This window comes from Thermobia domestica, chromosome 3 (assembly GCF_964235325.1).
Source record: "Thermobia domestica chromosome 3, izTheDome1.hap1.1, whole genome shotgun sequence".
Classification (NCBI taxonomy): domain Eukaryota; kingdom Metazoa; phylum Arthropoda; class Insecta; order Zygentoma; family Lepismatidae; genus Thermobia; species Thermobia domestica.
In genome coordinates this window covers 282,288,588-282,314,873 of record NC_137456.1, presented here as the reverse complement: position 1 = coordinate 282,314,873, position 26,286 = coordinate 282,288,588, and the positions used below count along the sequence as shown (strand labels likewise).

At 34.1% G+C, this 26,286-nt stretch overlaps 1 protein-coding gene across 2 annotated transcripts in view; it reads left to right on the top strand.

Moving 5' to 3' along the window:
* Positions 1 to 26,286, top strand: part of LOC145681095 (uncharacterized) — a 105,731-nt gene that overhangs the window by 9,282 nt on the left and 70,163 nt on the right. For both annotated transcript variants that reach the window (XM_081752490.1, XM_081752489.1), the window contains exons 3-7: positions 2,104 to 2,336; positions 8,427 to 8,607; positions 10,520 to 10,630; positions 15,521 to 15,738; positions 23,364 to 23,643. In XM_081752490.1, coding sequence (XP_081608616.1) covers positions 2,104 to 2,336; positions 8,427 to 8,607; positions 10,520 to 10,630; positions 15,521 to 15,738; positions 23,364 to 23,643 — 1,023 coding nt within the window. The remainder of the gene's footprint in view (positions 1 to 2,103; positions 2,337 to 8,426; positions 8,608 to 10,519; positions 10,631 to 15,520; positions 15,739 to 23,363; positions 23,644 to 26,286) is intronic.

The following is a 26,286-nucleotide window of genomic DNA, read 5'->3' as shown; positions in this document are numbered from 1 at the left end:
CTTCCTCGCACTGTCGCTTAAATTAATCACGTTACCAGACCTCCCAATGCGCAAAACCTGTTCTGTTGATGATGAGTTTACCCTTAGTTATGCGAGAATTGAAAAAGGGAAAGGAGAGAGATGCAACTCGAACTAAATTTAGTGGTGCGGCCTATACCGTATTCGCACACGGCCTATATTCGCGCAAATACGGTATTTACAAAGGGTTACGATGGCTCAGTTGGAGATGCCTAATCTCTAGTAAGATAAGCCTTCAGTTTGATTCCGGGTCTTGAGGGATTGTGGTAGACAATATTGTGTCTGTGCGTTTTGTTTTTAGTTTCGTTTCGTCATCGTATTACTTTCGTTTACTTTTTTTTTTTTTTTTTTTCATCAGCTTGAGAGGGATAATCGAGGATGTTAAGCTAAAGATTTTATTTCGTAAAATATTTTCTGATTAGAAGTATTTTATGTTATTTGTTGCTCAATTGATCTAAGTAGAGCCACTAAGACTTAACTCGTGTATATTTTTGCATGCAGTTTCAGTGTAGCCTTTCGGAATAAAGAATCCCTAATTCAAGGAAAGGATCAGGAGCGGTGTAGCCACCGAGTTGCTCTAGGAAAAGGTGCGGGAAGAATTTTTACATACGAAGAGCAAACGTCTTTCAGAATATGAAAGCACCAATAACTCTCAGTTCATACATATACGGGATGGACCATTTATCTTCATACGCTCATGTAATTTTTAAACTAATGAGGGAAAAACAACACACACTGAGAAGTTTTGTACCATGCAAACATTAACAGGGATACATTGTTTGGTATACTCTGCGATACCACAAAGTTAACACTTTTTCCAACCCAACATGAAGTATTTTTCAAACAGCACTATTTCAGGTTATATTTCTTTTCTACATTTTAAATGAAAACTTACAATGTTGCATTTATTATTAAGTTTATTAAAAATGGGATTTTAAAAATGAAATTTATTAATTAATAAGAAATGGAAATTAAAAATTGCGTTAAAGTGGACATAAATACTAAAGAAAGAATAAATAAGATCAGACTCAAATATTTTATTCAATAGTATATAATAACTTGGTAATTATGTGCATCTAGTTAGGTAAATGAGAAAGCAAAGTAGATTATTACTTTAGTTGTTTACTTATTTTCACGCTGTTGTGTGCGCGTACATTTCTGTGCTGAGAAAACAAGAGGCGAGTTTCACTTGGCAGAAAAAGAAAGAAGATTTGCAAATAAATGTTTTTACTGTGGACAACTTTATGTTATTGTTTGCTGTTTGTTTTCTTGTTATAAGTAGTGCGATTGGGGATCTGGCAACTTCAATCACTTGTCAATTAGATAATGCTTAGAAACAAGAAATTTATATTTTGAAAAGCTAAGCATCGAATTCTGTGAAAGGAAAACACAATTTAAGATTTCTTATTCTTGGTCATATGTGGTAAATGTGTGGTCTGCTATCTCATATTCCCAACAATTCCGTATCCTTTTTATGGCTTCCTTGACTGTAGCTATAACTGTTTTCAAACAAAATAATAATAATAATAATAATAATAATAATAATAATAATAATAATAATAATAATAATAATAATAATAATAATAATAATTATTATTATTATTATTATTATTATTATTATTATTATTATTATAAACAAAGAGTAATGTATTAAAAACCTGATTTATTGAAAAATAGAGTCGTGTTACATGATCAAACACTAGTTCAATACTTTTATCGGTAATTGATGGTTAAAACAAAAACAAAGTAATTAATTAAAAGTGGAAATTAAAAATTGGCGATATTTTTAGCTGTTAAAGTAAAACAACAGTATGTGTGATATAATGTAAGAGGACAAGCTGTAGATTAATATGATTCAAAACTGTGGTAAGCAAGCGAACATTATATTTACTTATTTATTTTTTTAAACACTTGCTCTCAATGCTTTGATTTCTGAATTTGACAAAATGCAGTATTTATCTGATCGTTGTTCCTGGCCTATAAATAAACTTTTTAACCCTTTATTTGCGTCGTTATGTTTTGACGTTTGGATACTTCAGTGAGTGAAAATTTTTACTTTTATTATTATTATTATTTGTTCTGTAGGAGTATGCTGCCAGATTGTCTCGCATTAAATCCCAGCACCAGGCCAAATCTTCAAAGTCTTCCGCAGATGCCCAGAAATCCCAACAGGAAAAGTCTGAGACCAAAAAAGATGATCCGCTACAACAGGAAGCTTTATCAGAAGAAACATCCCAAGAAGAAAAGAAGACAAAATCTAGTGAAAAAGTGCAGAAAGCTAGAACTTTACTTTTAAGAAAACAATTAGAGGAGAATAGGTAAATTTTATTCTGTAATCCCTATTAAATTCTTTAAATAATATATATATAGTGTGTCTATAAGCCAGAAATATAAATATAGTACTGTTCATAAAGCCAACGCCCGAGGAACACCAGAATATGGGCGACCGTTCGTAATCACCAGATAGTGGTGGCATTGCGGCGTCCATCCAGCGCCGTGAGAACAATTGGGGAAACTGCTTGAAAGAAAGAAGTAGCGAACCTCATTCAGGAAAGCCTGTATTAATGGCAAAGGAAGCCGATGTTCTGACCACACATCAACATAGGCATTAGTTCCTCAAGCTGGCTAGTACTCTGGCTTCTAATGGCTGTTGTGTCAGTATTAAACGTGTTAAGCACACAATTTCACATCAATAATTCCGTTGTTTTAGAATAATGAAAAAAAGCGTCTTCTGTTTAATTGGGTACCAGTATTAAATTAATCAGCTTGAAGAGATATCTTTAATTTTTTAAAAAAATGCTTTGCTGTGTTGTTTTACTAATCCATTAAAAAAAATCATTTAATCGTAGAATTTTCGAGAACCATTTTCCGCATTCTAAAAACATAGATAAGAAAAAAGTAGATTTAATGGAGATGGTTGGGTGGAGTCAATTGCACAGGTAATACAATGTGCATTAGCTTGTTAATACCTGTAAACATATCTTGAGGCTTCCAGTGCGAATTTTCCCATATCTAAAGTTATTGCGCCTCTTCTGTTAAGGTTAGTGACGTCGGTGAAAGTGTCAATATGCTATTCAAACCGGAGTGTCCATATTAAAGTTTTATTTATTCATTCGAATGAAAGAGTCTCGAATGAGCTTGTCTGTAGATATATTTGATAAAGAAATGATCAAAAATTCTTTATCATTCATAGACAGACAAGTGTACGACGCTTTTTTCTTTCTAACTAAAGAAACTCCAACATGGGAGCTCTCAACACAGACTTGAAATACTGTAATATGGACACCTTCTCTGACGTCAGCAACCACAAAAGCAGACACACAATAGCTAAACATTCGTGTACGCACTGGAAACCTTAAGATATGTTTACAAGTAGTTAAGTTGTTAGTATGAGCGTAAAGCATTAAGTGACACACATCAGTATTTTCATGAATGTCCCAACACAACTTAATTGAAAAATAAAAAAAAAAAAAAAAAAATGTGGGTATTATTAAAAGTTCATATATCGAGTGTACCATTTATTATGTTCTACCTTGATAACGGAGAAACCAAAAGAGGGAGAGAACCTAACTGCACGAAGCAACTATAGGGAGGGGGACACCTAACCATATATTGGGTAAAATCACCAGATGAACAGTGTTGCCCAATACTGATCTGGGGCGTGAAAACTGAATGAAAACTACTTGGGAATTCATACTGTAGTTGACAGTGGTTCAATTAGATGTATATCTAGCGGCAGCAGCGTGAACTACTGGAAAAACAGCGCGTGTGTTACACTCGTCTATTTACGAAGTACAGAGAAGTATAGTTCGTTTCTTGTAGGCCAAAGGACAAAATTCAAACCACAGGGAAATGGTGTGCGTCTATGGGAAAGAATGTATGGACCGTAGCAACATATCCAGGTGGTGCAAATTCTTAGAAAAGAGCCGTGTAAACCTTGCGGATTTGCCACTTGCTGGGCGTCTAGTAATAGTAACAGTATCAAGGTCATAACCATTGAAAAGGAAATGACCGGCAAATCCATCTTCGAACATTGTCGTACACGTTCGACATTTCGTACGGTGCAGTATATGATGTAGTGCATAACAAATAGAGATTTCGTTAAGTGACTGCTCGATGGGTGCCAAAGTATATCATACACGTCCATTACAATAGCAAATGAAATGCCTGGACCACATGGTACACTAAAGAAGACATGGCAAGTATTGTTACAAGTTACGTTACGCCTGAAACAAAGCAGAAATCCATGAAATAGGAACATACTGATTCCTCACCAAAAATCAGTTTCAAAATGACTCAGTCTACGAAAAATGTGCTTATAATTGTATTCTGTAATATGCAGAGGGTTCTGTTGATTTTTTTCTAACACGAGAAGCCACTTTAAATGCAGTATTGTATGAAGCAACATTGTCAAAGATGCGTCGTGCGCTTCGTGACAAGTGCACTCATATTAATGCTGGAAGTATCAAACTCCTTCACAACAATGCACACTTCCGTGTTACTGCTTCTGTCCGTGAGAAACTTGAGAAGTTTAGGCGGGAGGTACTCGAGCACGCGCTGTACAATCCTGGTCTGGTATCTTCAGACTATTATTATGTTCTTTGGCCTGATAAAGACATTCTTGACTGGCTAACGTTTCAACTCCGGTGCAAAGTCGATCAGTTGTGCGCAGATGGGTGTACCGAAAAGATAGACTTCTGTGGACAGGGTATTTTGAAACTTGCCATGATTGGAGAAATGTGTTTGAGAAACTTGGCGGCTGTGTTGAAAAATAGCTTTCATGTGATCCCTTAATTTGTATGTTTGCTATCTTTTACCCTTTTTTCTGTTCTACATAAGTTACGTGTTGCTTATTGATCCTTTCTCGTATATATAGTACTACACATGTAATTAGTAATGTGTTTTGGCAGTACTGACAATATTAAGCGCAAATTAAACGATCAACTCATCTGTTTTAATTTCCAAAAAGTATAAACACTTGGTTTGAGCGTTGGATGCACTATGATAAGTAGACATTGGATTTTTTTTGCAATTGCACAGTTTGTTTCTTTATATGCATGTCTGTTAAACTTTGTAGGAACTTGCAACAACAATAATACACCTAGAATTCGAAGTTTTATAATGCATATAAATGCATATTTCAAAAGTTAGAGCACATATTAGAGCTTACGAGCATATTCAGCATATTTTATGAGTTTTTATTTCAGATGTATGCTTTTTGCGTGGAATAAATCCAGTTTTAGTTTGCAGAGATGCTTACGATTGCCAACACGTTAAGGGAAATCTGATAATGATAAAGACATTGCAATATCGTGTCGACATCAATTCAGAGACAAGAGACGCGAGGAATGCTGGTCAGTGAATGCTTAGTTTTAGTTGATGAAGTTCAGCACGAGCTGCCGTCAGTTTCTGATAAATTCCAGCGGTATGTGGGGAAAAAAATGACGGATGTTATTGCGAGAAACTCCGACTGCAAAAGAATTGAAGCCATGAAACAATATGTTCAAGAGTTAAATTTCAGCTTGCAAGAAAATATAGACACTAAACTTGCTCCTCTCTATAAATATTGTCCAGTAACATCTATTAATTATAACAGGTCATTTTCTGGCTACAAATGTCATAGACACCAAAAAATGAAGAGAAGCATCTTTTAATATAATGTAAGGCTAATTACGTAGAGAGTACATCCTTAGAAGCGATTTTTTTTTTCAGTGGAATCATGTAGAAAAGTGAACTTCGTATTATTTCGTGTAAAGTAAATAATTCTAAAACACAAATGTGGAGAAAAACTAAAGGTCTTGTTTTCATATCACTGTGTTATAAGTTTGCTGCATGTTAGAAAATGCTCTCTTTTATTGCATTGTTAGTGCATATTTTAACACATTGAAGAGCATATTTGCGTGTATGTCATGAGTTTCAAGTGCATAAAAATCCGATGTCTAATGATAAGTTACCTGATTCGTGATTCCTGTAAATACTTGTATTATTTAGGCTTTCACGTTACACGGCTTGTATTTCTCGTCTGGAGTATACAAATAACAAAGAAAAATTTACTACAAGATGATAAAAATATGCAAGGGAATAAAGGAAAATATCTATAGATGTCTTCTATCGTCTACATTGTTGCAAGCATAGTTTCGAGAATAAAATAATCTTTCACATCATTAGTTTTGTATAAAATTACTAAATTGCTGTATTGAAATTGTAAGCAGATAACGAAAATTAAATCTAGACAAGTATTGGATCACAAGTAGAGTGGTGACCTCATTAAATGTACCGAATTAATTTTTAAAGAATAGTTTAACTTGTATGGAATATATAATTTTGGTACTTTTTTTAACGTTAACTATTTTCTTTGTTTCATATTCTTCAATACAAAATAGTCGACGTATTTCAGTAATAAATTCAAAGTTTTCAGTTGTTGTGTTGCTATCTTAAGTATTAGTTGCTCACTTTTCGTAATATTCCTATTATGAAAAATGGAGTTTGCTAAAATAGTACGAATGTTAAAAGGATTTTTAGTACAGTACTTCTAGTAAGAGGGATAAACTGAAGCGTGTAGTATTGTGAACATATAACGCAGTATTGAGGTTTCTGGCAGATCCTTTGGTAAAGATACTTTCTAACCCTGCTTAAAACGATTTTTAAAATGTTAAAGAATTCTTTTAGTGCTATTTTTAGATCTTTATTCAATTTTTACGTCGGGGCCGCGGTGCTCAGTGGTAGAGCGTTCACCTCTGGTGCTTGGGGTCCCGGATTCGATCCCAGCCCCCGCCAAGTGAAGTTTCTGGTGGATAAACACCGTGTGCGTGGGTTTTCTCGAGGTTCTCCCGTTTTCTCCCACTTTCTTCATTCCACCATTTCACTCATCTCTCATCATCACCGTCTCCTTTAGCCTAGCCGGCATAATCGTGGGACGTAAAACTCAAAGATCTCATTTCATTTCATTTTTTCAATTTTTACGTCGGTAGAAACTCTGGTTGACAAAACAACTCCAAACTGATACCATTTTCGTTGGCAATTATGTGTTTCATTTATAAGATATATTGTATTGACAGTAATATTTTTCCCTGCTAATAATTCTGATTATATATATAATCAGAATTCATTTTTACTGTTTCTTTTCACTTATTTCTTGGAGCTTGCTGACAATGTACTTTAAAGGTAGAACACCATAAATATTTACAAGAGCCACACAATAGACTAAATGTTAATATGCAGCTTTCTCAAAATAATTTAATTATCGTGATGATATTTAACAGTATAAGCATAGAAAGTTATTGAATAAATATCATTTAAAAATTGAATTTTGGATAGGAGGTTGGGAGATGCAATTTTATATACTAATTTGTAATTTCAATTGTTTTTACCCAGAAATTTGGTTCTTGTGAGTTTTCAACTTTTTCGACCACACCTCTTATTTTAAGTTAATTACCAAAATTGATCATCGAATAAATTAAATGAAAAACATCAAACTAGGCAAATACTTAAGATTTCGTAATCTAACCTGATGTTCATGAATGTCTGAACACAACTTAATTGATTTTTTTAAATGTGGATATTACTAAAAGTTCATATGAACATAGTGCGAAAAACGCTTTGTTTCAAAGTTATGAGATGCCGAAATCGAGAAAATTGTAACTTTGAGGCTGCTTAGCTCAAAAACTATGAGAGATAGCAAAGACGGTTAAAGAAATATTAGAGGAACTAGTAGACTCTGGATCTAAATAACCATATTTCAGAGTTGGGATGTATCAGCGCAACGGATTTTATAGAGAAAGCTGCGGTATAGGTCTCGCTCTTCCACCTCTCTCTCTAAAATCATATGCGTCGGTACAATCCAACTCTGAATCATAGGTATTTAGATAGAGAGTGTACTAGTTCCTCTAATATTTTTTAACCGCCTTTGATATCTCATAGTTTTCGAGCTAGGCAGCCTCGAAGTTACAATTTTCTCGATTTCGGCATCTCGTAACTTTAAAATAACGCGTTTTTCGCCCTATGTTTATATGGACTTTGTTTTTATTGTTTAGGTGTGAGGATTTCACCAGTGGCTTTTGTCTACATAATAAATGAACACTCTGTATATATATTGAACCAAGTGAAATTTTCCGTCTCGCAAAAAATGCGGTCAGTTCATATAAGCAGTTCATCAAGTAAGAAAAGGGAGAGATAGTGAGAAAAGAACAGAAAGTCATCAAGTATTTAATTAGCTTATATTAGAATTTATATTTGTCAGGATGGGATTGTTCCAAAAATTCTTCCGTAACTATTACTTATTTATTTTCTAGTTCTTATGCTTTTGTAATTACAGTTAACCTTTTAGTTATTAGCATATAGCTTGTGCTCACAGCATAAGTGTCCGTTGTGTGATGTTACAAAATTCGATTCGCATGTATTTTTTACAGGCTAAAATTCGAGCAGCGAGAAAGAGAACTATCGGAGAAGAGGAAAGGCATGGAAGATATGGTTGAACAGCTTCGTAACCAACTCTCGGAAAGAGACAGTGTGATACAGTCATTAAAAATGAGCATTGAAACTCAGGAGCAGCATCAAACGGAGACGAAGCCGCAAGCTGTATCCAAAGAGGTAAGTGTTTTCTTGGTCAGAACAAAGGAATCCCAATGTGGGAATAAACAAATAAATTACTTACCAGAAATATTAGTAAAAGAACCTAATCGCCTAAGGAAAAGTTGGAGGATACGCTACAATCGTTTTCGCTAAAAGCTTGATCACATAGGAAGAAAAAAGTGTAGAGAAAATAAAATAAAATAAAAAGCAGAGAATTCAAGTATTGGATTAGTTTTTAATAGAATTATTCAGTAGCAAGTAAAAGATAATACTTCATTCTCACCACTATAATTCACAAAACAGTGTCACTTTCGAGGACATGGCCCTCATCATAAGCTGATTTGAAGTTTGAAAAATAAAGTTAAAAAGGTAAAAAAAAAAAAAAAAAAAAATCTGGAAAATGGAAAGGATAAAAATAATTATTCGAAGCAAATAAGCCATTTCATGTTCACGGACACTGTGGCAGTTGAATCACTTTAAACACACTAAAGATTGTCCGGTTATTGTTCTTTCTTTCCAACCAGTGGATACACCATTTAGAAAGATCATTCTATATTGGATTAATTTCCCGTTTGTCCAGATTGAGTTCAGGATTAAATTTGTGAATATAAAAGGCCTCCCCTTTATTCTACGTTCAGTCGTAGTTTTTGCTTTTTTCAATTTCTAGTACTGAGAGTCCTAGTAACGCAAATATGTTCAGCTAATCCGGTAGAAATATTCCTTTTGGTTTGTTCTATATATACAATTTATCACAGTGATAAGTGACATGATAGTTGTCACTTACATTTGTTTATAAACTCGATTAAATAGTTGAGAATCGGTGAAATAATATATGAAGTTTATTAAATAAATCCGGACAATTATAATTGGGAAATACTTTTCTTTGACGAAAATATTTTTATCTGAGACATTTCAGCTGACAAAATGAGAGGAAATGTGCTAGCTACAAGTTCCTAGAAAGGTCCCAAGACCCTGAGTGCCATAGTCGTGTGTTTGTTTGGTGTAGCATGGGTATGCCCTATGATGGCTTTACTTTATTTTAGTGAAAAAGATGTTTGAATTTCGTCCGAAGTCCACCAAAGAACACAATTTTGAAACTCGTAGTATAGCAGTTATTGTGTTTTATGTCACCAACGGGTTCAGTAGCTGTTACCTCAAGCCATGGGACTGAATATAAGTTGTGTCCATATTTGAGAACAAGGCATGCAGGAAGAAAGCAATATTTCCAACCATAAGCATTCCTTATGTCAGGCAGCACCAGACATTCTCATGATGCGAATGGTGAGTGACCTCAGAGACTTAAGGTCTTTGTGAAGATTACGATGGACATTTCATGATGAGAACGTTTTAAAGTTCTAATCATAATTTTTGTATGTCGGTGATATAACTAGAGCGGTAAAATATCTTTAAAGCCAGGGGTAAAAGTGCGGGGGGACGCCGTACCCCACCTCCAAAAAGTAAGTACGGTGTCCCCCAGTTCCTAAAAAAAATTACAATGGGCAAAGATAGGCAGGCGGACGGCGGGACGTCATGCCGCTACCTACCGTCCCCCACTTTTTCAGATCCACTTTTACCCCTGTTTAAAGCTATGTTAGTAATTCTTAAAAGCTATGTAACGGAGTTTGTGTATGATAAATATGTATGAAGTGAATTCCTTGAAAGGTTTTTCAGGACTCTTTTTTTTTTAACCATAAAAATGAGGTATATTTTTTAAAATAAAATTATTATTTTTAACATTTTAGCGAAAAATGGAAATTGCTTAGGTATTAAAAAAAACTAAAAGTTTCTTTGCCGAAAGTATTTCTTCTTCAAAACACTTTTGTCACAGAAACCTCAAAAATAATCTTTTGACTTTAGATGTTAATTTAGTTTCCCGTTGAGGATATTTATTATTTTAATTTAATTATTTATTTATTTACTTTTTTAACAGGGACCGGAAAGTATGCAAGAAGTATATGCACAAATGTTGTATAAAGATAACAAAATTATCGAATTAAATAATAGGATATTAGAACTCGAAAGAAATATAATGGATCTACAGGTAAGTTTCGAAAGGCAATTAGTTCTTAAGTCATTGTATGCTATGCATATATAAATCAGTCATGGCTCCAGGATTCTATAAAAAGGAAATCATATTGACAGTGACACTAAAACCTACAACACATCTCGGGTTTGGGCTTTTTAATCAGTTTTCACTTCGAAGGCATTCTTTAAATTCTGATATGAGGTACAAAGATTACAGAAAAAATAATAAATTTGACATTGCACAAAATTAATAAATACACTGTTCAGCTTATTTCTTCAGTTTGAATTTCGTAATGAAATGAAATTTTAGTTTAACGTCATAGTATTCGACACTAAGGTACTGTAGATGTGCATTGCCTCATCCGCCTCACTTGAGTTATTACAGTTCCAGAAGACTTCAAAGTTCGTATGTTTATGATGCTGTGGCGCTCTTAGTTTGTAACACTGAACAATCAGTGTAGTACTATAAGATTCTGTTTAACATGTAGATTTGGAATATGTAGTAACCTGATGTAGTGCCATTTGATAAAAGTGCAGCTTTACGTTGGGTTGGTAATACTGTTTTCATACAGCTTTGCTGCAGAAATACTGTTAACCAGGGACATTGGAGAGTATGTCAGACAATGTCCCTTTGCCGATATTTGCACCCTGCAAATTTCAGCGTGTCTTAAAGGGGCCGCGGTGGCTCAGTTGTAGAACGTTCACCTCTGATGCGTCGGGTTCCTGGTTCGATCCCAACTCTCACCAAGTGGACTTTGTGGTGGACAAACACCGTGTCCATGGGTTTTCTCGTGGTTCTTCCGTTTCTTCCCACTTAATTCATTCCACCATTGCATTCATTTCTCATCATCACTGTCTCCTTTAACTTAGCCGGCAACCGTATGACGTAAAACTGAAAGATTTCTTTTCTATTAGCCTGAAAGTTAAAAGATCATTTCAAGTTAAATGATCCACTATGTTATCGTACTAGTGGTTTATTAAGTGAGACATTTTGGTTGCTGGAAATGTCAACCTTCCTTAACCACGAAGTACAAACATACAGTATCATTGTTGCATTGCTATTAATTTCTTGTCAGTTCTACTAAGCCATGAATAACAAATTATTTCCGCAAGTTTACCATTGTTTTCTTTTCTTTTTCAACTTTTTTCCATATATATTAATAAATGTGTAATGTTTTAAAGATATCAATATACGTCCAGATATATCCAAATATGTTATTGGAAAGATATCAACCAAGTTAGTTAAATGACTAGTTGGGTGGAAAAATTAGCACTAGAAGTTTTTTGCTTTCAATTGATAGTTGAATATATTGTTAACCCCCCTTTGGAAAACCTCCGGCGCCTCCACCATGTCAACCTCCCTTTTGGTGTTTTTAATAGTAATAGCGTAGCTTTGAAAGTAGGGAGATTGTTTTTTGAACATTTTTTAAAATGTTTAGAAAATATTTAGTAAATTTGTTTTAAGGAAATAAATATAATGACGAATTTTATTATTAAAAATTTGTATTTTTATTAAAGTAATTGTTTTTGATGTGTGTGGGATATGTAAAATATTATTAGATTATAATGTATAAAGTTTGATTTTTTTATTTGATAATGATGATTAGATAGTAAATATATATTTTTTTTAAGTTGAAGATGTTGGTTGTTTTTTTGAAATAAGGTGTAGCTTAGTGAAATTTTTATGATTTGTATTGATGGAATTATTTGGAGTGAGAATTTTAAATCACTGTAAAATTTAATAATTGATAATAGTTTATTATGATTTGTAAATTATTTGTTTTTAGTTTTTATTTTGATTTTGATTTTTTTATTGATTTTAGTTTTATTTTTGGTAGAGTATTTATTTGAAAAATGTTGATTTTTAAACTGTTATTTTGATTTATGTTTTTATATGTGTTTGCTTATTTTATTGCTGAAATTTATATTTTTGTAATGATTATTAAACAGATAAAATTTTTAGATGTTTATTTTTGTAATTTGACAGATTTGTTATATTTTAAAAATTGTGTTGTTGATAACAAACAAATTTTATAATAGTTTTTACATTACAATTTAATTGTTTGTTGTTTTTTGTTATTATAATAATATAAATTTACATGTTTGTGTTTATTATTTTATATAAACAAAATAATAACTTAAATAACATTATATTTTATTATAATTTTAAAATAACTTATTAATGTTTTTTATTTAATTTTAATTTTGTAATTTTTTATTTTTTATTTTGTAATTTTTTATTTTTATTTTAATTAATTTTTATAAATTTTAAAATTATAATTTTATTTTAACTTAACTCCTTATCAATAAATATATTTCACAAGGATACATTGTTACTTAGTAAATGCGCAATATTTGTCATAGTTCAGTGAACTTTTTTTTTTTTTTTTTTTTTTTTTTTTTTTGAAAGCTAGGGCAAGGGCGAGAAATTTTTTGTAAAGCTTACACGAAATTCTAAACAAACTGACAAAATGCAAGAAACTTGCTGGATCAGCCATAGATATTTCACTGGTAGTCCAAATGGTCCTTAGTTCGATCTTTCTTACTGGGAGCGTTAGCAACAGTTATTTATTGCGTCATTGGATCATTACCTTTACATTCGTGTTGTGGTTTTAGTTTTTTTTATGAAGAGCAATTTACACATAGTATTCCGTAGACGTAATTTTAGTTTTTAATTGCCCGAAACTCGCTGAATTATTGTCACTTTATTTACTAACAAGAAGTGAAGAACTTTAATTTAATTAGAAGAAATCTTAATGGCATAAACGTACAGTGTTCATAGTCAAAATAAGTGTTCAGCCACATAAGTCCTATAATTGACAATAATGTATTCGGAATGTTAAATCTGCCAATAAAAGTAGTATTTACAACAACCGCAAAAGTGAATTTAATGCCAATTATATTAGAGCAACAAAATTAAAAAGACATATTGTGAAACTCCACATAAATTGTTAACTGGGACAATAGTCTTTCTATAAAAGTAGTGAGTGGAGTTTCATTTACAGTTACAATAATCAGGGGCAATTAAATCTGAAATTAAGTCTACTGAATACCCTGTGTAAATTGTTCTTTGTAAGAAAACTAAAACTACACTAGGACAGGGCGCAAAATTTCAGGTCGCCATTGACGACTAAAAATTTAGAACTGGCGACCATTACGCAGTTCCTGTTTTGCACAAAAATAATCTTTGAATTTGGTGTGGAACAAATAAAACTGATTTTTTAAGTACTTGCAACCAGATTTATACAGTGAAAAAGTGGACCTTGTTTTAGCAGAGTGGACAGAATATATTTTTTTTTTCTTTCTTCATTGACGTTGAACCAGACACTGAAAAAGATTATCAATAAAAACTTCATTACGAGATTCCTAAATCAGCTTCCAATGGTCACATTTTTGTGCAATTTTACCTGAGCACTGCCTCATGTGAGAGAGGCCTCTCATAATTTGCACATGAGAGATCCTGGCGACCATTATTTTTGGATTGGCAAGTGCGTGTTACTTTGAAATTTTGCGCCCTGTACTAGATTAAAGGTAAGAACCTGAGGACTTCGTTAAAAAAAAAAATGCTGACGACGTTCCTAGCGATGAAGGAAATATATAAGTAAAGAAACAAATAAGAAGACACAAGGAAGTAACTTTTTTTTATGAATACGAGGGTCATTTCAAAAGTCTTGCACACCGTTTGAGTGGTGAGATCAAGTTCACTTTTATATCAGTTGTGAATCAGAGTTTGGGCTTGACGGTTGTGCTTGTGTTTGCTAGTTCGCGTGACTGTGTTGTAATAATGTAATGTTAAAATGGAAGGTGAACCCGACTCAGGTCGGATTACACATAGTAACCAGTGTTCCTATATCAAAATCGAAACTCTACGTGGAAAGAATCCAACTGAAATTTACAGTGCTTTGCGAGAGGTTTAGAGGTTTGTGGAAGTAGTATAGTGGATCGTAGCACTGTATCACGGTGGTAAGCTCGTTTCCGTTAAGATAGTGTAAGCACTGCGGACTACCGAAGAAGTGGAAGACCACCAACTGCAACAGACCACACCTCTTGAGATTATTGTGAATGACGTTTTGAGACAAGATCGACAAAAAACACGTGAGGAAATTGCATATGAGGCCAGAATGTCTGTCACTTCAGTTTACAGAATCATTACTGAAAGATTAAAGATGAGAAAAATAGCTGCTAGATGGATTCCACGTGATCTGATTAAAGACCAGGAAACATGTCGCAAAAAGAATCGCAGAATTGCTTCAACATTACCGAACAGGAGGAGATCAGTTTCTACGAAGGATTGTTGCAGTTGATAAAAGCTGGATACGAAATTTTGAACGAGAAATTGATGGAACTACTCCGGGGAAAACGTTTCGATACAACTGGCGAAGCTTCCAGTGAGGCGACCCGAGTGATCAGACAGCTCAACAATGAAGGTGCCCTATCCGGAATACAGAGTTTACCAAAATATTGGGAAGCTGCATAAGCAAGAATGGAGATTATATTGAAGACCTGTAAAGGTATTTTGTATAAATGTGCAGAACTTTGAAATTACTTTCGTATATGCCCTGCAGCTTCTATCAGTAAATATTTTGGTGAACAACTCTGTCATTGGTAGTTTTGTATGTGTTTTCTCATTCTGTTCATTTCTCCCATTCTTCTATTATCATTGAGTTGCATTGTCGTTCTCTTTATTGTGCAGAACCTTTAACTAAAGTTTCCGTTCTTCATACATTCCATTGTCTGCCAAAAGTGCCAATTGCAAAATTCATTAAAAGTGTGGAGAAAGGGAACTTCTAGGGAGAAATGAGTCTATTATTCTTAAGATACTTAATTTCATTCATTGCTGATAGAAATTTATTTATTTTTTATTTTATTTATTTGTTGTTCTCCTGTCATTTCTCTTTCGTTTTAGGAAAGTTTAAAAGAGAAAGATGAGGTAATTGAAGTCCGAACGAAAGCGATAACTCTTATGTCAGAAGACTTGTCGAAGAAGGGTCGTATGACATTAGATCAACTAGACGAAACCCGAGATCAGATGCGACAAATGCAAGAAAATTTTGTGTCCATGGAGGCAAAAATGAAGGATGAGAAAGATAGACTTAATAAAGAACTGGAGGAGAAAAATAAAAGGTGATAATCTTCCATTTGTTCGTAAGAAAACAAACAACTATACAAAATAACAATTTAAGGACATAACAAAAGAAACACTGACCAAAGCGTGAAACACACTTCATTTTATTAAGGACTTAACTGACTCATGATTTCAAACATTAACTTAAACTAACCATGATATACATCTAACATTTCATAATTGCCGAAATTTTCAGTGTGTGATAGTATCTTCCCGATTGGCGTTTTCTTAACGCATCAACTGCAGTTCAGCTAAGTAAAAAGTCTAATCAAAACATTACATTATTCGGAAGTATAATGTATTAGTGCCTTTTTTGTTACCTCAAGTTTGTCATCGTATAGTACATCTGCGCCAATCTGGAAAGTTTCAAAGAATTTCAAGTGAAGTTCAGTGTGATTTTGTGAATGTTCCGATAATTAAAAGTGAAACCTTTGTTGTGGATCCTAATAAGATAATTATATACCTTTATTTTTTGAAGAAAGATTTTTGTTCGATACATCTGTACTACAACGATTGATGCCATAAGATATGATTTAGGAGTTGCAGTTAATGCTTTAAGAAAACGTCGCTGAGGAAGATCCATTGAAAATTTCAACAATTACTAACCTTGATTATACTTGTGATTATAATAATATTAAAAGCGCAACAGCTTTTGGGGGCCATGCCCTACTAATCGAATTTTGCCACTAATGACTTTGAAGTGGTATGTAGTCAGCACATGACTCTCTCGCCGTTAGAGTTTAGTAATTGTCCCCATGACATTGGGTGGACACCGCGATACCCACACCGTTTGGTTACTACGAACAGTCACGCCACCTTTCCTCTGACTAGATCCATCAGTGCTTGATTTGGCTGATTTCACGAGAACCGATATTCCCATGCAACTAGGGCGTTGGCAAGTAGTATTGATTATAAGATAATTTTTTGTACGAATAGAACCAACAAATAAACAAACAAAAACTAATTCAATAAAAAATGCCAGTACTTGGCGAACCGTGGTTCCACAGAAATTTTACAGGGGCCAGTTTATGGAGTAAAAATGACATACGCGTATCTATATTTACGTAATTTCATAATTTTCTCACAATATAATATATGATAGTAATTGGAAATCAAATTAACAATAATTAGAATTAAATGAAATCAAATTAAGCAAGTAGTCAACTTAACGGGTTGTTACTATAATATATCCTTAGAAGTTCTTCAGCTTAAAATATAAAAAGTTTCTTTGCGAAGTTTCTCTGAAATTTCTGGAATTTCCGAAAACTACGCATGAGTTGTAATGGCATTAATTTGACAATCAAAAAGGAAGAAGTTGAACTAATTTAAAATTCACATGATATGCGCCATTAAAAAGTCATAAATTTCTTTAAGATCTGGAAAATAACCCAAATTGATAAACTTTAATGTTAAATGTAGCAATTCACCGGTGTTGTGTTCTATTTCAGTTTATGTAGCTAATCATTTCGACGACTTTAATACGCTACTAACGTCAATTACCACTTCGCGGGGGTAAAATAAGAAAAATTAATAATATGTTCCGTTAGTCAGTCACTTTTTACTCTGGGGGCGCGGTGGCTCAGTGGTAGAGCGTTCACCTCCGGTGCTTAGGGTCCCTGATTCGATCACAGCTCGCGCCGTGTGGACTTTGTGGTGGACAAACATAGTGCTCGTGGGTTTTCTCGGGGTTCTTCCGTCTCCTCCCACTTTCTTCATTCCACCATTTCACTCATATCTTATCATCACCGTCTCCTTTAGCCTAACCGGCATAACCATGGGACGTAAAACTTAAAGATTTCATTTCATTTTTTCACTTTTTACTCTTACTTAAGCGCTGTCAAATCGATAGAAACAAAGAATATACAATGAAATATTTGAAAATAATAAGTAATCTGTATAAATAAAAATTAAATATTACTATTATGGGCTGAATTTGTATTTAAACTGCATCGGAAGTGTCACTGATCATCTCAGCGACCCCGAAAACTAGGGATTTGATACTAATATCGGCCATTTTCATATATATATATAATCCCCAAGTTGCGGATCTGAATTTGGATTTAAACGGCATCGGAAGTGTTACCGTTTATCTCAGCGACCACGAAAACTATGTATTCGACATTAATATGGGTCATTTTCAATTATTTTTATATAACTTCCTCCTCCTCTTCCCCATCCCCTAAGTTGCACCGTCAAAGTGAAATAATAAAAACCATCCTAGACTCGAACCTCATGTATGTTGAAAATTTGATCGAGATCGTCGGGTGGTTCAAGAGTTATTAAATCGCAAACATAACATTAATTTTTATTTATGTATATAAATATATAAAAGGATTCCCTGCTCTTCTAAGGTGTTGTTTTGTGTTACTCTTCAAATTATCCCCTTTCTTTCCTCGTAATAGTAACCGCTAGCACGATCTGCAAAGAGTTGTTTCACGATGGTATGTTACATAATTTGTGTGAAGTATTTCTAACTTTCACTTTTTCCTTAACCAGAATAAGGAAAAGAAAGAAAAAAACTGTTAAAAAGTTTGATTAAAGTAATTTTTTTAAATGTTGATTAATTCCAACTTATCTAGTGATTAGCTTTGGTTCCAGTTTTTGTCTTGTAATTTCTGTTTAGAAAAACAAGAACATAATCAAAAACCGGACTCTGAGAAAATCAGGTCAAGATTGATAGCAAATCCGTGAACACATAAGTAGATAAAGGGTATCAGAATGTAAATGATGTAGGATCAGGAAACTTAACGGTCCAATATAGTGTTAGAATCTTTTATTTGCAAGCCAGAAACTTGAAGTCTGAACGCTGTTATGATTACAGGTTTGTTCGTTGATTGTTGACCTTGTTTGTGTTTCGAATTGTTTTGTATATTTTAATGGAAACTCAGCTTCCATTGTGATGATACATGCGAGTGCAGTGTTAATTCTAAATAAGCAACGTGTATTTTAATTAAGTTCAGGTCTGATCAGTGTGACAGTTCTTACATTGGGACAACACAGAGAAATAGAGAAACTAGAATAAAAAGGATTCGGCGTTGCTGGCTTATGAAAACGCCTAGGCGTATCCAAACATAAGCAGTTCAAACTGGTTAGGAAAATGTCACCAGCAGAAGGAGAAATGTGTTTGAGTTACACTACATTAGGACAAAACTCCCAACGTTAAATATCAATGGGTACAACCTTGATGAGGATTGGGATGCAGTTATAAACAGCTTCATTCAAAAACTCAACCCTCAGTGTCTTTAAATACTTAGGGGCTACAGGTAGTTGTCTATACGGTATTTTAGAAGAAGAAAAAAGTGAAATATTGTAAAGTGTGAATAACAAGTGTAAATGGTTGTGTCTAATTTTTTTATTATTTATTTTTTATTTATGTAAAACTATTGTCTCCAAATTTTGGGCTAGTGTGTGTAGGTGATCACCAAAAGTTAAAACAAATTGATTGTTGATATAAGTGTTTTCTTTGGAAAGGACTAAGTGAAATAACGTGCAATAATTTTTGTGAAGCCTACGTTCTTCAGTTAGTATTAAACGGTCAATGACAATAGGACAGGTTGCCGAATTTTTACCAGGAAAGTGATAATCTGATTAGGATTCCCAGCATAGCCGTAACAGTCGGTGGGCAATGCACCGGGGCCGCAGACGAAAGGGTCCCGCACCAACTGCTTGAAGCTCATATTACTTATTACTGAATAATTAAAATTATACTCTTATTCATTTTATGTATGTGAAATATGTACAGTAAAACTGCATATTAGTAGTAAACTTGTTACGACTCCTATACTTCAAATATTAAAACGATTAAAACAGTTTGGGATATGTTAGTCTTAGTCCTTGAATGTGTAATAGCAAAAATGTCCCTGAAATGTCAGCGAAACCGATCATCAGTATATTGTTGTGAATGCCATCAAAACTTTCTCTTTGTTGAAATGGGAAGATCTAATAGGCTGACTTTTTTTGATTTAATGGTGTTACCTTTCATTGCCCCTAGAAGAAAACTAGCCATTCCTACAACAAGGAGACCCGAAGAGAGAAGGTTCCTCAGAATCAATCAGAGTACCATATATACAAATCACCAGTTGTTATATGTAGTGCCGTATGCACAATTTCACGGGTAGGAGGGTGTTTAACCTTCCAATCTTATATCCTTTCATGAGAAGCTTTTTTTTTTATGTAACATAATATATTTTTGTTGATTTTCCATAGTATGTTACTCAAAGGGGAGGGTGTAAAACTTCGACCCCCTTTGTATACGCCACTGGTTATACGGATGGTATAGGAGGTGCTATCGTGCTTCAGGTTTCAATTGTTATCTCTTCAAAATAACTCGCTGGTTGAGGGCCCCACAAATATCTTCCAGCGCTGGGGTCCCGAAGAAATTTGTTACGGCAGTGATTCCCAGGGACATTAAAAAAATAATTAGTGATTTAAATCTTGCCATGATTATTCTTCGATTATCTAAAGTACAGGAACTAACAACATTCATCATTCAACATAGGAGCACCTAGATCTTTTAATAGGAGCTACCTTGGTGTGTAGTCTTTTGTTGGTATCTATAAAGTGTAAATTTTGCCGGACGGCATATTTTGTTCATAAAGCAGATCAAAACTTTAGAAACACTCAGAAAACTTTAAGCGTAAGTTCAGCGTAATGTCGTTCTACATATTTTGTGGGAACGAAAGTATTTTCGACATGTTGAGTACTTCTGTTCTTAAAAATGGAAATGGAAAATATCTTGCAATATTTCATCTGAATATTTTATTCATTCTAGACTCCACTTCTGTATAGATTACCCATAATAGCGTATGCCGTGGCATTTGTATTTATCATATCAAGCTACAAATATTCAGATATAATTAATGTTCTGAATGCATTTTGAATTTTAAGTACTCACTCAAAATATTATATTGAAGCATAAAGTATAGCTCAGCTGTCGGCGATTAATGTTCTGTAGTCAGTATGTTTGCTTAATATACTTTTGTGTAAATGTCATTTTGATTACTTTAATTATTTGAAGTTCTTTGTGTGTCATTGTATCTTTTGCTTGCTATCTTCACATGATTCTATTTCCTCTGTATCTCCTGTGTTTCTGGGTGTCGGTCCGTAAAAGTTTGGATTTCTCACTTTTCTTCACTCGTCTATCGATTGCGCATTGTTTGATTGGCCAGTGGTACTATCAATATAAGATGTTCCCTTGTCAGTGATAAAGTGCACACACCTGGTGCTAAGGGTTTTGATCAGTCATATCCACGGGTTTTAATAAGATTCTCTCATTTTCTGTTGAGACACGGTGACTTAGTGGTAGACCTTTCACCTTTAGTTCAAGGGGAGTTAGATTTGATTCCTGTCGCGTGATCTTGTAAACAATATTTTGTCCGCGGAGTTTTTAGGATCCATTGTTTCCTACCACATCTTAATTGTAATAGTGTCTAACAGTAAGTACGTCATGCTAATAGGTGCTGCTATCTGCGTTATTGTTTGCCTGTCTGACTAATAGATGTCGCTAGCGTGCAGGTAGTTTTCCTATTTAAAAATATTGTGATAATTTAATTACAACTTATTCACTGTATTGGTTGAGTTGAGTTGATTTTGAGTTTAACGTCCCGTTCAGCAGCGAGGCTATATGAGACGTGACTGTATTGGTTGAATTTAATTGTCAAAATAGATATCGATGTAACTAAACTGAAGCGTGCTTTGCTGTTTAGTATTAGGACAAGGATCGTAATAATATTTAGATTTGAGCATTAATATTTGTGTAACTGCCTGTTAGTTGGTGGGCAGACTTTAAAAATAAAAAATAAAAAAATGTACACAATTAGAGGTTTTAATTAAATATAATGTTTAAGTTACAGCGAGCCGAAGGTCTGGGCGCAACGATTAGTTATAATAATACCAATTATTTCATGAACATACACTTGTTGCTGTCTCCGGGACGTTAGATTGAATATTTTATTCATTATTATCAGATGGCCTCTTCTTCGCACGGGGAGAATATATATATATATATATATATATATATATATATATATATATATATATATATATATATATATATATATATATATATATATAGATAGATAGATAGATAGATAGATAGATAGATAGATATAGATATAGATATATATATCATTTTGGGCAAAAAGGGAAATTGGGGCTGAATTTAGATTTAAACAGCATCGTAGGTGTCACTGTTCGTCTCAGCGACCCCGAAAATATGGATTCGGCACTAATATCGGTCATTTTCGAACATTTTTAAATATTTCCCCTCTCCAAAGTTGCATCGTCAAAGTGCAATGACAGAAAACATTCCACACCCGAACCTCATCTATTTGATCGAGATCGATCGATTGGTTCAAAAGTCATAAACATAGTCACTTTCATTTATATATATATATATATTGTAATGTCCCACATGATGTGATAAACAAACAATTCCACACGCCAGTGTTTACAAACACCACCACGTGGTTTGGCAAAAAGACTTCACACCAGATGGATCTACAGTCACTTGCAGACGACGGCTTCTAGCCCCTCACACGGAGTAGAAGACGACATCGGAGCAGTAGCGCCACCGCCACTCAAGGAACGCTATAAATTGGATGGACCAGGGCAATTCTGTACCAGTTTTCTGGTGACCCTCCAATTTGCTTCGGAACATTAGGAGTAACCTAACCCCAGGGCCTCTAGTCTGCTTCGGGACTACGCCTATCCTTTCTTCTGGCTTAGCGTGGCGCTGACTGGGAATCCTACCCACAGCCCGCTTAGCCTGCTTCGGGGTTCTGTTGGCCACTTAACCTTCCTTCTGCTTGCTTCGGAGCATTGGGTCCCTAATTCCACTCTGCTTAGCCTGCTTCGGGCCTCTGTAGAGATCCTGTCTGCGACCTTACGGTCAAAGACTACCTATAACTTACCTTGTAAATTTGAAGAGATTACTTGTATAGTATTTTGTAAAAATAGTTTTATAGTAAGAAAATTTTATAATAAAAGTTAGTAGTGGGAGTCGATTCCGGACACTTTTTATTAAGGCTCTACCTATACCTATATGGGACAAAGTTTTATATATTCACATATATATAAGATCAGGCTGTGAACATTTTGACATGTTTAATAAGCCTCTGTTTTCTAGTCTTTTTCTTAACACACGTCTCCTAGAATACAGATTCCAAGTTGTCTATCTATTTTTCAGTTAGCGAGTTATTGCACATAGAGAATCGTAACATTTTCTTTACACTGCAAAAGCATATCCAAGCATTAAACCGATTTATTAAGCTTAGTTTAGTGCTCTATTCGAATGAAGAAAGTATTCCAATTCTATATGTGAAATAACTCTATAACTCAAATGCAGGTAGACAACATTTGAATTCTAAGAGAAATTATCTCTGATAATACCCAAGATACTTTGACTTTTTTCTATTATACATATATACGTATTATATAAAGTAAAAACTTACGTCTAGTATAAAGTTTTTGCGTTACTGTAATGCTTTAAATCTGTAACTATTTTATACGTAAAACTTGTGTATCATTGTACATGGCTTTGTATATCATTGTTGTTTTACAGATTTCAGACCAAAGTATTCTGTTTCGATTATACTTGTAAATACATCCTTTTCTTTTCAAATAGGATAGAAGACCTAGTAGACGTAACAAAAAGGCTAGAACTAAACAACAAAAAGCTTGAATCAGCTCGCTTTGATTTAAGTACGAAGAACGCAGAACTTCAGGAGAAAGTTGTGAGGCTTCAAGCGGATCTTGTAGCGTATAAGAAGAAGGCAAAAGAAGACGCAGAGTCCGAAAATAGAATAGCAGAGCTTGTTCAATCACTAGAAGAAGCTAATAAACAACAATCTCAACTCAGAGGTAGAATCAAGACATTAGAAAGGCAGAATGCTGGCCTTAAGAAGGTAAGTCGTTTATATTGATGATTCATAACAATTCATTTTGAATTTCAACAATATATCTCTAAGAACGTTGTATTTAATTTTGAGACTGATTTCTGTCTTGATTACGAGTTCTTAACCTTTTTAAGGTTAGCACCTTTAGTAACTTAGATTACTTTGGCAAGCGTCGTGAAGATTTAACTATAATCTATATATTAAAATGCTAGGTTAATATGTTTGTGGTCAATTCCATTTATATGTTTGTGACGAATTCTGTCGACAATGAGATCTCGGAAACCACAAGCTCTAGAAACGTTCTGTTTTCACTGGTCTATTTCAAAGTTTGTGTACACTTGTCAGTTCTAATCCAATTTAAGAAAAAAAATGTGCCGTTATTGTTCTATTCAACATTTTATGGGTCGGTTTGAGCCCATAAGATTAACATTGTCGCTAGGGCAAAGCTAGGTTTATATCATTGTGTTAGGCAACCAGTAGAGAAGTTACGTATGGCGGGTTGACGTACATTACAGGCGCTTTGCTTTAACGTATTGCATGCAGGGAAAACCTATTTTATGCTGGCAACTTCAAAGACCTCAAGAGCTGCAATGAGACGTCCTCGGACGAATTTGGATTTATAAGGACGTCATCTGTCACTTCTCGAAGTTCGCCACAAACTCAACTGAACATTTGTACATTAAAATGCTAGGTGTATATGTTTATAGCAATTCATCCCCTTTATGAGTTGTCTTGTCCTTTAATTGTGTGTATGGACAGCTATAGTGAGGACATGGGAAAAAACCCATGGTCATATCAAAATGATGAGCTGAGTAGACAGCGCAGGTTCAGGTAGTAATAAATAAATACGTTCTCTGACTGTTAGAAATTGTCTTATTATTACCTGTATAGTTGTTTCTAAGAATCTACTTTAAACATAACATTAAGTTGGACTAACCATGGTATTACTCACTAGTAAAAAATTGCCAGCAGCTGGTTTTGTAACTGAAATGTAAACAGCAATGTTACCACCCTGTTAACTTGTAATTAATTTATCACAGTTCATATTGTCCAGCTCGTTAGAAAGGACCGAATGTGTTTGTTCAGTTAAAACAAATAACATTTCAACTGGTTTGGAAGTTACTTTGAAAATATTTTAATGGTATTACCACTCTCAGTAATGCTAAAGTAGTTCGTTTTAAATACCACAAACTTCGGAGCATTTGACTGTTTTAATCTTTTAAATTTTATCATTTATTATTAGGTGATAAAGTAGTGTCTTCATTATTCGATGAAAATAGTATCAATAAAGTTTTTTTTTGTTTGTTTGTTTGTCTTTTCAAGACTGGAGGTATTGTTGCGTTACGTATTTTTTCATGTGTTTCTGCGTCGAGACATAGGGGATAATGATGACATAACTTTTAAAAAATATTTTTTATTATGCCTACTTTCATTATTTTTTGGCGAGCTTACTTTTGCACCTAGAAGATAGAAATTTTGCACACATACATTCAGTGCACTCCTTAGTATTTTTCACATCTCTGCGTTAACACAGGAAGGATCCAGAGGGGCAAAAAGATTTTAAAAAATATATTTTTTTAAACAATAAATCCCTTTTTTCGCGATAATCCCGCCTCAGATACATGATGGATACATGTGAATCGTACCGTTTCAAATGCTGTTGTATTCTGAAGAGAATAAGGCATGAACAATGATTCTAGAATAAATAGGGATGTCTCAAAGAGCTTTTACCTGAGATCCTGCTTTATGCGGGAATCCAGGGTATTGTGAAGATATTCTTAGCACATTGGTAAATATTTTTTACCTTACTTTTCAAAGTAGAAGTTTGAAATTTCGTACACACATTCAGTATACGCCTTAGTATTTTTCGTTTGATTTTGAGATCGTGCGTTAACACAGGGGGTTGCAGAGGGGCAAAAAGGTTTTAAAAAAGGATATTTTTTAAACAAAAAATTCCTTTTTTCGCGATTTTTCCGCCTCAGATACATGATGGAGAATATGAATGGTGTACCGTTTGAAAGCCTGTTCTATCCTGAAGTGAATGAGATACAAAACATGACCTTGGGATAAATAGGGATGTCTCAGGAAATTTTTATATTACATCCGGATCTTTTGGGGTAATTTGGGGCATTATGGAGCTCATTCGTAAATATTTCCCCCACTTACTATTCAAGATAAAAGCTTAGTTACATGCAGCTGAAGCACTCAGCATGCCGTTGTTAACCACGGCGACTGGATTTTTTTATAACATGTTTAACCACAGACTAACAATATCTTTTGGGTATCTGTTCAACTGTTTCAAGCGGTGTTTGCGAAGTCTAGCAAGGAAAAAGCCCGGACCACTTGTCCAGTCGCGGTTGTTAACTACGGCATGCCGAGTTCTGCGGTTGTATGTAAATACGCCATATCGCTCTAAACAACTACAGCTTATTACAACGTTCCAATGAAGATGTATGCACCAGTGTGATTTGCAATCAAGAAGGAACCATCGATAACTCCCGGAGCACGACACTTCTAGAATGTGATACACTTGTCCCGATTTCTCCCACGCCACTTTAGAGATCTAATTGATAGGGTCATTTAACAAAACGAATTCGTCACTCATCCTGAAAATCTCCTGCTAGCTTTAATATCCAACCAAACTCAGACATA